Source organism: Mustela nivalis (genome assembly GCF_964662115.1).
Source record: "Mustela nivalis genome assembly, chromosome: 1".
NCBI classification, from domain to species: Eukaryota; Metazoa; Chordata; class Mammalia; order Carnivora; family Mustelidae; genus Mustela; species Mustela nivalis.
In genome coordinates, this window is record NC_139020.1 from 159,036,379 (window position 1) to 159,050,893 (window position 14,515).

A 14,515-nucleotide genomic window follows, 5' to 3' on the forward strand; every position below is an offset into this window, starting at 1 on the left:
AACCTGCCCGCACTGCACCCAGCCACAGAACAGGTGTGCTGGGCTCTAGAAGGCACATCATCTCCAAAGCACATGCCTTCTAAGGCACCAGTGGGGGCATCTACTGGTGCGATGACTAAGGATATTATAAAATGATCGCTTAAGTCATCATCCCTCCTGACAGCCTGAAGCTGCTCTGGACACTGAAAATGTCTGGCCGGCATCCAGCTGTCATGAGCTCTGTGAGCTCAAGGCCAGCCCTGACCTCAGCTGCAGTGAGAATCTCCAGGATGGGCCCAAGGCCTCCAGGCACACCCAAGAGTATGTCCTCTGCTTCCTAGGGACCTGCTGTGGCCAAGGCCACCTGGGGTGTGAGAACCCTGCCCTGATCCAGCTGGGGACCTCCACTGACCCAGCACAGTGCCCTCCCGGACAAGTTCAGCTGCAGACTGGGTACAGACCCAGTGCACGTGTGGGGGGCGGGGGATAATCGATCTCCTCCTCTGCTCTACGCTCTGCCACCACAACCCTGCCTTCCACAAGTTCTCTTCGAGTTTCATTCCTTCCCCCTTCCACAACTCTATCACTCCCATAGCTCCACCATCCTGAGAACTCCCAGAGATGGAACCCTACTCGACAGGGGGTAGACTGCTGTCCTTGGGGAGCTGTTAAGCTCATTTAATTCACAAAACCATTACACCTCCCCCCAGTAAGGGACCAGAATCTCAGCTGTGCTGGGGAAACAGAAATAAAGATAAGACAAGGTTCCGGTGCTGGGGGAAATGCCGCAGAAATTAAGAGTCTAGCAGGGGAGGCGAACGTATGAACAAATAACTAAAAAAAGGGGCACCTGGGTGGCTCAGTGGGTTAAAGCCTCTGTCTTTGGCTCAGGTCATGATCCCAGGGTCCTGGGATCAAGCCCCGCATTGGGCTCTCTGCTCAGCAGGGAACCTGCTTCCTCCTCTCTCTCTGCCTGCCTCTCCACCTACTTGTGATCTCTGTCTGTCAAATAAAATATTTAAAAAAAAAAAAAAAACTAAACTAAAAAAACACCATGGGAGAAGAGTTATCCTCCAGCAAGTGAAAGACGGTACAGGAGCGTGGAAGGCAAAGAAGGGAAGGAAAGCTGCAGGGAGACGTGAGCAAGGCCCGAGAGCTGGGCTCGGTGGGGACGGGCAGGCCAGAGGCGGCCACGGGAGGTGGCCAGGTCCCTGGGGAGGCTACAGCCCAGGTGTGGGCATGGCTGTTGGCCAGCGTCTGCACAGAGCTAGCTATATGTTAAGAGGCAGCTGATGCTTCCAGGGCCTTGAAATACCCTTGGCCGCTGTGGGCAACTCTGAGCTGCTTGAAGGTGGTGATTGAAGTTCAGCAGCTGATCCGTTTGACAGTAGCTAAGCCCTGCCTCCAAGCCCAGGTCCCAGCCATCGGTGAGGCTCTCCACAGCAGCACATCGTCCTCCTCCTGTGTGGCTGGACAGTCCTCCCCCAAATCCTGCCCACACTCTGTCACCTGGTTCCCAGGCTTTGACCACTGAACTCAATGGTGGCTTCTCAGCCATGAACACCCTGGACCAGGGAGGGAATCCAGGGTGCTCTTCCTACCATGCACCTGTTGTTCTGCTTCCCCAAAGCTCGGTATGCCCACCTTTAAAGTGGGACGACACGTCCACGACTCGTGGTGCCAGCCTGTGACAGAGAAGCTCTTTTCCACGTGCTGCCCCTACCTCTCCACCTTTGCCTAGGGGGGCCTGTTCTCCCACCCCACCCCTGCCAGGGGGTGTGAGGGCCATGCAGTGGAGGAAGCCTCAGCCTTCATGGGGCTTCCTCTGCAAGGACAGCCAAGGCCCTGCCCTCCCTCCTGCAGTCATCCTCCCTCCTGGCTATGTCGAGGGCCACCTGTCTCGGAGTTGGTGGGGGCCCCTGGCCCTACCCTGACAACATGCGCCTTGTGCAAGGGTGGGGTCTGTCTGAGTTCTGGGTGTCCCATCCTCCAACAGGGCCTCCTGGGTCGCGCCCCTGCTTGTTTGCTGAGGCAACCCTCACCTGGGCCAGCTGCCCTCCCTTCTCTGCCTTGATGCGGGAAACCCACGCTCCAACATAAGGGAGGAACTCGGGGAGAACACACTCTCCTTCAAGAACATCCACACAGCATACCCCTGGCACTCTGTGAAGCCTAAAAGAAGAGCGGGTGTGGCACGTCTGCGGGGGAGGGGCCAAGAGCAGGGGCTCTGGGACTGCAGGCCTCCGGCACCTGTGTCCTTGTCCTCTGCTGCCCTGTGTGGAGACGGGGCCTCCAGATGCCGAGGCTAGCAGTCTGCCGTGCAGAATTCGTGAGATGAAATGCCCCGAGTTAGCATCGGCCGACAGTTAGCATCCATGCAGTAACTAACTTCCGGCCCTGGGTCGTGGGGAGCAGGGCAGGTGGCACTTGGGGTGCTCACAAGCTCTGTTCACCTATGACAACTGTACCTATTTTTAGGCGGTCAGTAAGGTCACACGGGCAGTGTTTCAAAAAGACTTTTGTGTGGATAGTCAGGGGTACAGTAATTATTAATAAATATTAATCAGATGCAAATATCATCTCATCCTGTGATGACTCTTATAAATGCCCCATGGCAAAAGTCACATGACCTCCACTTTCAAAATCTGGACTCGGCCCTCGGGAGTGAGAAGTGGCAACCGGTGTCAGACTCAGGTTTTCCTAGGACTATGAAGTAGTCATCTCACCGTAGCCAGAACCTATGGAGTCCTTAAAGTGAGCCAGGCCCTCTACGTGGATAATCTCCCTTAATCCTCCCAGCCCTGATGCCAGGGAATAGGTAGAGATTTTGATGAGTCTTCTCTGTTGTCCATGAGAAAACAGAGATTCCGAGAAGTTAAGTAACTTGCTTGGAGAGAGTGAGTGGTTGAATGGACTCAGACCTGGGTCTTGCAGACACCGAGGTCTACATTTTTGTTCTACTTCCAAGTAAAACCTATGTATACACTCTAATTATATATATCTTTTCTCAGTTCCTGAACCACGACAAAGAGTGTCCGTGGTGCTGAGAAGAATTTCCTTCCCTAGAATTATTCAGTCTTTTTTTTTAAACATAGCATCACATATAAGTAATTTCACTTTTCTTTCCTCCTCCAAGTGACTCATTTGAACACTTCAGAAACTGTGTCTTCCAGAGACACAAAATTATGTCTGTTTTCTCCTTAACCAGAAAACCTTAAATATTTCCTTCTCTGGGGACATGTGAATAATTTTGAAATGAATGAATACTCCCTTGGGGTAAATTCCTTTTGAAAAATAACTGGGTGGTAAATAATCAGGCCAGCACTGAGACAAGAAAGGTGGCACTGACTTTTCGGAAGCATCCATTTGGCTTTTGAAGCCCCTAACACAAACTCCTGATTCAGGATTCAGACCTGTAGGCCTCAAAAGGGCAACTGGGTTTTGTTGCTTCCATAAAGCAGAGCAAACAATGTGCCTGATTCCCATGTGAAGAAGTCACTTTCTACATTTCTGACAAAATGAAATCAGGGGCCTGGGTGGCTCAGTGAGTTAAGCGTCTGCCTTTGGCTCAGGTCCTGATCTTGGGGTCCTGGGATCAAGCTGGGCTCCCTGCTCAGCAGGGAGTCTGCTTCTTCCTTTAGCTCTACCGCTCCCCCCATATAAATAAATAAAGTCTCAAAAAAAGAAAAATGTTACATTTCAAATTTTAGCTCTATCTACACTGTAGTTTAAAGGAAATTGTACATAAGAAATATCTGCAGTGAACTGGCTCCCTTTCTCCTCGCAGTCTGCCTTCTTGAATCAGAACGTCGGGGGTCAGAGTCCGGCCATGCGGGTTTCCGTGGGCCTTCTGGAACACTGCAGTCCACTAGAGTGTGAGAACCTTGCTTCCTCTCATTCTATCCTTCTCATTCTATCAACAACCATATAGCCTCATTATTATTATCACGTCATTTTATAAATGAGCAAACCGAGGCCACAGAAATTTTTATATTTTGTTCAAGAAAGATACAAGTGATCAAATAAACTCATGTCAGATATTTATACCCAAGATGGAAGGTTTGGGTGTACTTACCTCTGAAGGAAGGAGGAAGAGGTAGGGGAGACGGAGAAAGGAAACTGCAAAGTCCTTGTGGGATACAGAGGGCGCCCAGGCTACCTCCTATACCTGCCACCGCAGAGGCAAGGTCATGGTGGCCTGTCCTCAGAGCTGGGGCCCCTGAACGCCTCATATCAAAATGCAACTCCCTCCATTATTCTCACTTGCGTATTTACTAAAGCCAAGAAATGCTGACACATTTTTCAAACATTTCAAATAAAAACCCATTACCATAACTGATAGTGACCAATTTTTAGAATAGGTCCAGCAAGGGACCTTGACTCAAAACTGTCTCCTTGTTTATAAAACACACATATCATCTCCCCCAACCCTGAATTTCCTCAACACCCTTCGTGGGACCAGGTAGAGCCTCCTCATGAACAGAATAGGGCATAGCTGTCGCCCACAAACCTTCCCTCAGAACTTCCTCTTCTCACACACTCCGGCTGAGTTAGAAAAAATAAAACAAACAAACCCCCTTTAACACTTTCCCTCAAATATTTGTACGTAATTAATTCACTGTTAATCAGTTGAAGATGGCTGTTTGATACTTTGGAAATAGAAACAGAGTGGCTCGGGCCTCAGCAAATGTATTTTTCAGGCAGCCAGGTCCAGAGTCAGGAGACTGCTCCGCCTTGCAGCAGCTAGGTCACCTGGGGCCGGCCAACGTGCCCACATTCCAGGGGGGACCCGGTCAGTGTCCGGGGCCCTCCACCTGCGGCAGCGCCTGCCAGTGGGACAGGGGAGCCCACCCCAGTGCCTTGCCCTCTCCCCTGCTCACACCAGCCGCTCGGCTCCTGTGGAAGGCAGAGGGATTTCCAGTGAGTCACCGCGAGCAGCTGGTGACCGAGGGACGGCGTAAGCATGAGCCCTGGTTTTCTTGGCACTATATTTAGAATGGCACAGAAAATCCCATCCTCTGGTGTTTCCACCTGTTCAGACGTGCCAGAAGCTCCTTCACCTTGGTCTGCCCTCACCTCTCCCTTGCTGGGTCCCGCCCACCTGCCTACTGGTGGCCCTCCCTGCTCCCAGCAGCCAGCCTGTCTCTCCCTGCATCAACCCCCTCATGGGCTCCAAGTATCTAGAGGGATTCATCAGCCTGCCAGGGGCCCGCTCCCCCGCACCCCCTCCCCCACCCCCTGGTAACTGTTGCTAAACTTCAGGGTCCACTGAGTCCTTGGGCTCAAATGTCTCCCCGAACATGACATAAGCATGTCATATCGTGCATCAACTTTTCCCTGTACAGTCTCCTCTGCCTGGAACTGTGCTTCTTAACCTTGACTGTACATGAGACCCCACTGGGGTCATTTTGAAGTTTCCATACCCCAGACACATCAAAGACATAAGAAATCCAAGACTCTCTGGAGAGAGGGCCCAGGCATTCGTATTTTTCAAAACTCCCCAAGGATTTCAACAGGCAGTCAAGGTCAGAGCCAACTGCTCTCAGTGACGGGTGCCTCTCTCCACACCTTGCTTCTCCTGGCAGGCTCCTACTCATCCAACAAGACCCAGCCCCCCTGCCAGTGCTCTGGGCGTCAGGTGAAGCCTGTGTACCTCTGAGACATTGTGTCCTACTCAGCACACCCAAGTTACAGGTCTCCTCTGTTCTGGCTTCCAACCGCATCGCTTTCAAGTTTCACTGGACTGTTGTCCCAATCTTGGCCACCAGACTGGCCACTCTTGTGTTCCAGTGGCCACTCTGCTGGGTCTTCTCCACAAGGCCAACACCCAACAGTGCCCAGCGGTTGTGGATACTCTTCTATTGATATTCTGCTGTGGGTGCTTAAAACATTTCTGGTCTGGTGGTTTTGGGATCACAAAGGGTGATCAGCAGAGGGGTGAGGGCTCCCCTCTGCTCAGTCCTGGGCCCCACATGGGAGACGAGAAGGTTGCTGGGGAGAGCAAGGGGCTGACATGTGATGACTCAGTAAGTCTATTTCCTCCAAAGGAAGGAGTTACCACTCAGGATACTGATTATTTTAGTGAAACTGGACACGTAACAGGGGCTGCTTAATTTTTCTGGGGAACACAGGTCGGTCTACCAGCAGATTGTCAGTTTCTGCATCCATGACTCTGTCCTTGCACGGCACTGAGCCCAGGCCTGCTGGACTATTAGGAATGTTACCCACCACTTACTGATGCTACCAATCATGACCTTGGCACCGAAACCTTCTGAAAGAACAAAAGGATGGACGGATGAGGTGCTGTTATAACCCAAAACACAGACAGTAAGATGGTTGGGTAATGCCCCTTTCGGTGACAAACCTGAATGAATGAGATTTCACTGCCTCCCTTGCAGCTAGGGGCGTAGCCCTGCAATGCAGCACTGGCCAAGGAGATGTAGCTGGAATGCTGGTGAGCTCTCCTGGTATGAGCCCAGCCCCTGCCATGCCATGTTGTGCCCCGTCTCCCTCCTGATGAGAACAGGAGGCTGGAGCTGGCTGCCATGGGCGGGAAAGCCACACTAACAAGAACCGAGCAAGACCACAGATGGAGCTTCCCGTACTGGAGGCACTGTGGGGTCCCCCTTACCCTCGCCCTCCCTCCCTCCCCACTCCCCCAGTCTTAGACATTTTTTGTGAAGCTCCTATGGTCAGGGTTCTGTGGCCTGAAAACTGCCCCCTACTGGTGTGGATGTTTCACTGCCATCAGAATGGGCCCTTTGGCAATAAAGCCTCAGAATCCTCACGCCTAAAATGGGGTCGTAATATTCATCATTAAGGGAGGGTAGAATGTACCAGAAGTGCCCCTTGACCAAGGGCAGGAATCACAGCTCTCGTTTGTGGTCACGCCCATGCAGTCTGTCATCCTGCAAAATCCTAAAACAGCAAAGTTCAATGGGATACTGACTGAGCACGGCGATGTGCTTGCCATTCTCCCCGGCATGCTGGGAAACACAGTCAGACGGCTACAGGCACAGTGTCTCCGGCCCTCTGCCTAAACCATGAGATAGCAGAACGTACTTAGACAATGAGAGGGAACTTGAAAGCAAGCTACCGGAGGATTTACAGAAACCCGCATTTCTACAAACTGCATTATAGAAACCGGCTGCAGCAGGTCTGTTCACTTTGTAAAGGTTTTGAAAATCTATCCTTGCCAGCCTCTCTGGGCCAGACAGAGGACCAGCTCAGGGCAGCAACAGGGGCCCCAGAACCCAGCACCCCTGGTTCCCAGCTCCCAGCTTAGCTGTTCCTGCTTAGGGCCTTGGAGTCCCTCGTGTGGGTACCTGGCACAGTGGGCGGTCTGCACTGTGGCTGGAAGGGGTCAGGGAGAGGGCAGAGTGCAGGGGGACACCTTACCATGCTCTGCCAGGCACTCTCTAAGCATTATGGCACAAAAATCCTGGCTATGGGACAGCACTGCCTTGCCCATTTGGTGGATGAGAAAACAGAGGCTTGGAATGGTTTGATATGGTATCTGAGATCACAGGTCTGGAGTCACAGCCTAGGGGGCATTTGGACCAGGTACATTTGCACCCAAGCCCGCTTGCTATCTGGCATGAATGTTTTAGCAGCACGCCTCTGACAACAGGATGACAACATGCCTGAGTACATGGGATGGAGGGTGGGGTAGGGTCTGAGGTCACGCTGGCCCTGGAGAGGCCACGGGCTCTAGAACAGTCTTTCTCAGCTCTGCATTTTTAATCCTTTGTGTACCTCCAACTGGCCCAGTAAGTGCCTGACATTCTCCCACTCTCTGCTCTATTTAAATTGAAAATCTATGTAGGAAAGAAAGAAGCCTGCCTGTGTCTCTGTATGTAATCATTCCTGGTACGGCTACTGAATCAACCACATCTTGTCATCAAGGAGGCAGGCTTCAGAACCTGCAGGTCTGGGTTCGAATCCCTCCTTCTCTACACGTGTCAGCAAGAAGGAATAAAGAACAGATCACTAACCACCAGGATCCAGCCGCACGAGACCCTGCAATGATGGCCGGCTTGCTCACGAGGCTTTGTCCTACTAAGTGAGCTATGGTCACTTTCATCCACAGACGACGACCAAAGTCACACGCACATTCAACTGGGTTCATTTCTTGAATAAAACACCACCCTCTGGCACTAGCCAGGGAGATTTCCAATGAGTCATGGGAAGAAGACAATAAACCAAGGGATTCAGAGCAGGTGAATATCAATGACCACTTTTGAACTAACTTTAGAACATCTAGGATGCGTCCATCCTAGATGTTATTTTGGAAACATCAATAGGTAGGCTGTTTCTTTTCTCCTTTTCCTCAAACAGGGAAGCCTTTTAAACTTGTTTTTTAAAGTTCTGCCATCAGACCAAATAAATAGGGCACAACAGGTATGTGCTCCCACAGGTGTGGCCCAGGGGAGTTCCTAAGAAGGAAAAAGACTCCAAGGTTCACAACCCTCCTTGGATTCTGGGTGAAGGTGTTCGCTGTTTGCCAAGCCTGATTATTCTTTTCTGCCAGTATGTCCCTAGGTTGCTCAGTCTGAAGAGGGAGGGGATGATTGCAGCAGATATTAACAGAAACAAAGACAACCAGAAGAGCAGTGTTCCCATCTTGGGCTTTTACACTCTGTACAAAGTCCCCAGGCTCATACCAACACAGTCCCCAGAGAGAAAATCAGGACAGTGCTCAAATATGACATCTCAAACAGCCTCACAAATATTACCGCAACCATTTGCCAAGCCCTAAAGAACATTACGACCATAACAAGAAAGGAATTTAGTCAATATTCGCAGTTATGAAGATGTTTGCTCATAGCTGGCTTAAAAAGGGCTCTTGGTAAATCCACATTTCCTAATTCTTTATGGTCAAAACGTCCCAGCGGCTTCTCATCCCCGGCTCTCGCGGTCCCTCCCTTTCGCAAGGACTCCGGGGCCCTGTCACTGCTCCCCTTTCCCTCTTTGCAGCAATGCCACTTAATTATCTATTTTCAAATCACATAAAATAGCAACCACATGGCTGGATCTGAGCCGGGACGCAAGATTTCTACACTGCGGCTGTAGAGAAATCACCGTGTTCAGTCACAGGGAACACTTCATTCTTCAAGACTGTTAAGCAGGGGAAGAGCTAAATCGGGAGCCTTCCAAACCATGAGGAATGTCACAAAAATGATGAAGGGATGACATACGGGCTTAGGCAATAAACACTGCACTTGGATGGTTAGTGTGGATTTTGTTATAGGAAGAAGAATCAAAAAATCGGGCTGGGGAACACGTGTGTGCATGTATTTACATGTGTACGCACACATGTGTGTGTTTGGGGTTTTCTTGGGACCGATACAGCCTCTGAGAGTTTTCCTATTTTCCTGGCTTGAAATGCTTCCTAAGTGTCTTAAGGTGGAAGGGGTTGAGCTGTACTTGGCGGACTATTACCACATCCATCTGAAGTCCCTTGGGAGAAAACTGGGGCCCGTTTTGCGCAGAAAGCCCTTTATAAATGCAAGAGAGGATTCCTTGGCCTGAGGCAAGTTCTTGTATAACCAGATTCTGGCTTTGGTTTTTTTTTTCTCAGCTGAGATTTCTAATCAGCCTGCATTCAATCCCAGACGCAACAGAAAGTGCTGGTCAGACATATTTTTTTGTTTACATAACTACATATTATTATTACTTTTTTTTTTACTCAGAAACATCCCATGGAGAGCGTCTTTTCCTAGTGTCACCGCGGGAATCACAGAATAACAGAGGAGGAGGGATGAGGGAGGTGGGGTGGTGGAAAGTGGGGGGTCCCCCAAACTGTCGGGCGCCGGCCAGCAGCGTGGGCCCTGTCCCCCCGGGGGTACTCACCGTGGTCGTGGGCGAACACCAGCAGCCCCAGCCCCATCAGCATCTGAGCCAGCTCGTCATAGCGGCCACAGTGCTCCCCGGCTCCATGCGACACAAAGATGAGGGCCCTGCAGGGGTGAGAGGGAGCTGGGTTAGGAGGGCTGCACGGCTTGAGCAATACGGAGCTTTCAGGACACCAGCAATGAGTGGAGACCAAGTCTCTGGTGAGCCAGCCCTCAGCCTACCAGGACATGCTGTGGTTGTGGCCACTGCGGTTGCGTCAGGGACAAGGCAGGGGACTAAAGGCGATCGGAGCGGACCCTGGAGCTCTGGCCCTAGGTAGCCAGGAGAAGGTGGCTTTAGCTTCTGCCAAGTGTGAGCCACAAAGGCTGTGGGCATTGAGCGGCTCCAGCCTTCTGGCCGAAATGGATGATGAGCCAATCCAAGTGGAGAGACCACAACAGGAGGGGATAGCAAGTCCTAAAAAGAGGTGCTGGAGCCCTGAATCCAGCCTGACCTGAAGCCCACGCTCTCCCCCGGCCCCACCTTCTGTCATGCTCTTTTTAGCCCCTTGTGAGGAGAAGAATCCTGACTGACATCCAGCCCTTTCCATTCCTGTGTGTGGAAGGCTTACTTCTCTGGGTTGTTGGAATTTGCCTCACTGGCCCTCTTGTATTCCTGTCCCCCTTTCTCCAGCGGGCAAATGCCTGTCCTTCCTTCAAGACCCAGCCAGGATGGGGCGTCTGGGTATCTCAGTGGGTTAAAGCCTCTGCCTTTGTCTCAGGTCATGATCTCAGGGTCCTGGGATCGAGCCCCGCATTGGACTCTCTGCTCAGCAGGGAGCCTGCTTCCCCCTCTCTCTCTGCCTGCCTCACTGCCTACTTGCAATCTGTCAAATAAATAAATAAATAAATAAAATCTTAAAAAAAAAAAAAGACCCAGCCCTGAGGTTCCCTCCTCTGAGAGGATTTCAGAGCCTCCAGCAGGCTCTGCTAAGTCTCTCTCTCCCCACGGCTTCTGTAATCCCTCTGTTGACACGGGGGCAACAGCAGCTTTCTGCCTGGCACCACCACCAGTTACAACCTTCTTGAGGACATGTGAAGACTTGGCCTTTGCCTTTTCTTTAGTAGCTAACAGGGTGGAGATCCTGCACGAAGGAAGTTTGTGCGGTTTTCCAAGAAGCAGCTGTCTTTTGCACCCTAGATCTGTGCAGGAGAAGCCCCGGGATCCAGAAACAGAGCTTGGCTGGGCACTCAGTCACCCCAGAAAACCTCCAACGTGGCAGGGTGACTCTGGGACCCGAAGAGTAGCACCCCCATGCTATGGCTCACCCCAGCTCTGAACTAGCCAGAGTCAGCCTACCCGTGGTGGGGGTTAATGAAAGAGCATTGAGAGTCTCAGACAGTTGTCAAGACTCCTATTCTTGGCATAAGACCCACGGGATGCTAGGTTCCCCTTCGGGCGAAGAGTGAGTGCTATGAACAACACCCATCTGATTTCTGCCAATAATGAGAGGAGGGAGGAGGGGAAGACTGAGAAGGGGGAGAAGGGAGGAGGGAGAGCCACAGCTGCCATTTCCCAACACATCAGTTCCTCTATTAATTCTACACATACGATTTCTAACCCTCATCATCATCATCCCGGGCTTTGGTTTCTTTACAGCTGAGAATGAAAATCAGAGAAGTTAAGTTTATAGCCCAAGACGCACAGCAAGTTGGTAACATGTAGATCTGAGCATGTCACTGACGGCTTTCAGGCCTCCAGCGAACCACCGGTGGGCTCAGAATACAAGTCGTCCTTTCCCTTGCCTGCCTCCCCACTCCTTCTGGCCCCGGCTTACCTCCCTGTCCTCATGAGGGGCTCCGTTCTTCCTGCCTCAGGGCCTTTGGGCTTGCCAATCCTCTCTGAGTGCTCTGGTTGTGTTCTCCCATTGCTGCTGGTTGTGCTCTGGTCCCAGGACAGACATCACCTCAAAGAGGCTTCTCCTCCATCTCACCTAGGGTGGCCTCCCCTACTCCGGTCTTTCTAACCCACACAGGCCCTTACCAGGCAGCTCGGTTGGCCATCACTCATACTGGTTTGTAACTGCTCACACAGGATGCCGTCATTTTGCCATTCACTTGCTTTCTTGGTTCCTGGCCCTCTCCTCCTCTTCAAGGCCAGCTCAAGAGGCCGGGAGCCTCGTCGACCTTGCCACTGGCAAAACCCTGGGGCTGGATCCCAGCCTCGTGGCACCCAACAGGGACGAGCAAATGTGTGCGACTGGAGCGAACACCTCATTCAAAAGCCTGTGTTCCTTCTCCAACTCCTCTCTGCCAGGCTGTGTAGGGGCAGAGCTGTGCCTGTTCGTTTCGCCCTGCATACCCATTTTATTCTTTGAGCAGTGCACAAAATAGCAGCATGAACCTCATTTGCCTTTGGTATCTGTCCTAACTTTTCCCTAAGAATACGTTTCACACCCTCTTTGCTGCCTCCTGGGATGCCCAGCCACCTGCTCCAGATCAGACATCAACCCGGGCAGATTCCAACTGCCCATCTGATGCTTCTGGGGTCTTTCTCTCAGCTGCTGAGGATTAAGCCAGAAGTTCTAAATAGTCCACTCCCATCTGCAAAAGGGGCGGGGCTTCCAAAAAGGATGGTGCAAGCCTTTTAACATCCTTGGGGAATGTGGCAGCCCACAGTTAATGCCCAGGAACCGGGACTCCAGTGGTGTCAGGCTGCAGCCAGCTTCTCCCTGTGGTCAAGGTCCCCCTCGGTGGAGGAGCCCTGCAGGGTCTCACTTAGCGCCCGAACGAGAGGCGCGAGGCATGCCATTCTGCCTGGACTTGCTTGTTAATAGAATCCTACCCCCAGAGACGTGATGTGGAAAAATACTTGGCCTCTGACTCCACAGAAATTTCTTCCAATCCAGCGGTTCTCGATTTTGCCTACAACTTGAAATCTCCTGGCGAGATTTCCCGCAATGCTGAGGCTGGGTCTCACCCCCCCAGAAGCAGCTCTAGGTTTAATTGGTCCAGGGTGGGAAAAGCTCTCCAGGGCGTTCTGATGCGCAGCAGCCGAGGTGGAAAAGCACCTGCTCTCATCACAGCATGGGGCGTGGTCTAGGATGCGTGGCTCAGATGCCACTGGGAGCTCACCAGTGGCAAGAATGTAGCCATTTTGGCCTGGAGACTCATAGCCACTTTGGAGCCATTCATCTCCCCGGGGAACATGCTGGGTAAACCACAGCTTCTTTCTGTAGAGATGCAGAGGCTTCCAGAACTTGCTGCTGCCTTCCCTTTGGGAACAAAGCTGACTGGCCTGGCTTCCCCCCACAGCAGGCAGCAGAGGCTTCTGTGGGCCTTCTCTGCATGGGTGAAGCAGCAGGGCAGGCTCGGCTCCCTCCCCCCAACCCACCTCCCCAGAGCTAGACCAGCCATTTCAGAAGACTAATGGTCTTAAGCTGCCCCTGTGGTAAGGGCGGGGGTGGGGTGGGGTGGGGTGGAGTGGGGTGGAGTGGGGGGAGGGTTCTCTTTAGTTTGTACATTGGCCTCCTGCCTGGGTCCCAGTTCTGATTATTCGTCTCTCCTCCCCCTTCCTGCACGTACTTGCTCCCTGGACCTAAGTCTTTGTTTTGTAGAATCTGTCTGGCAAAGTGAACATCAAATTGCATTACTCCTCTGCCTTAAAGCCTTCAGAGACTTCTCACCGCAAGAGAACAAAGCTATTGCCTCTGTGATAACATCCTCTCCTCCCTCCTCCCTCTGCCTGTGGCCTCCTTTCCAATGCTCAGATATGCGGATTGTGATGCACTGCTGGGGGGGGGGGGTGTTCCTGATTTGCAGCATTTGCCTATCTCCACGTGTCAATGCTCTCTCACAGCCGGCTTCAGGCTAACCACAGAACACAGGGTTGGAGGGTGTGTACACCCCAGCAAGTCCTGGCAAGCCCATTCCAGCCCAGGATCCTCAGCCTCCACCCAGGCACGGACCAGGGACCCCGCCCCCAATCTGCACGTGGTGGTGGCTTTGACCATCACGTGGAGGCCGTCTGTGGGAGCTGCACTGAAAAGGGGCCCTTGAGCACGGGTCACTGTCCAAAACTACTTCTCTACTACTACTTTTCCTTCCCTCTCCTCTAACTAGAATGTGTTCTTGATGGCCGCGGTGTCATCTATGTGGTTTACTGCTGTATCCTCGGCTGGCAAAAATGCGGGCACACAGCAGGAGCTTAGTAAGGATTTGTTGGCTGACTGCATGACCCCCAGGGCCTGGATCTCTTTGCCCTCCCTTGCCAACCCCATAGCCCCCGAGTTTTGGAGTTCACACCCTGGGGAAGGCACTTTGGGAAGTCAGTCTGGTATGGAGTTTTCCAAGGCTTTGTCCCCTACTCCCATCAGGACACCCCTGCTCTCCCATCAGACCTTCCTCCTGCCCCAAGCACCTGCTGTAGGTGTGACACCAGCTGTCTGTCTGCTCTTCAGTCACTGGCGGCCCACCTCCAGGTCCCACCCCTGCCAGCACCAGGGGCACGTCCAGCTGCACCCCAAGCTGTGGGCACTTAGGCTCTGGCTCTCTGGGAGAAGGGGAACCCCCGGCCTGGAGCTGTCTGATAGAGCTCCCTCCTTTACCACTGGATGCTGACCTCCACTTAGAACTTCCCCTTTGGGGTTTTGCAAAATGTGATTGTTGTTGTTTCTGCTCTGAAAACCTTCAGCACCAAGGAA

At 52.2% G+C, this 14,515-nt stretch overlaps 1 protein-coding gene across 3 annotated transcripts in view; it reads right to left on the reverse strand.

The window, feature by feature from the left end:
- The window catches only part of MGLL (monoglyceride lipase), a 225,459-nt gene that overhangs the window by 56,989 nt on the left and 153,955 nt on the right, over positions 1–14,515 (reverse strand). For all 3 annotated transcript variants that reach the window (XM_082747138.1, XM_082747137.1, XM_082747136.1), the window contains exon 3: positions 9,832–9,938. In XM_082747138.1, coding sequence (XP_082603264.1) covers positions 9,832–9,938 — 107 coding nt within the window. The remainder of the gene's footprint in view (positions 1–9,831; positions 9,939–14,515) is intronic.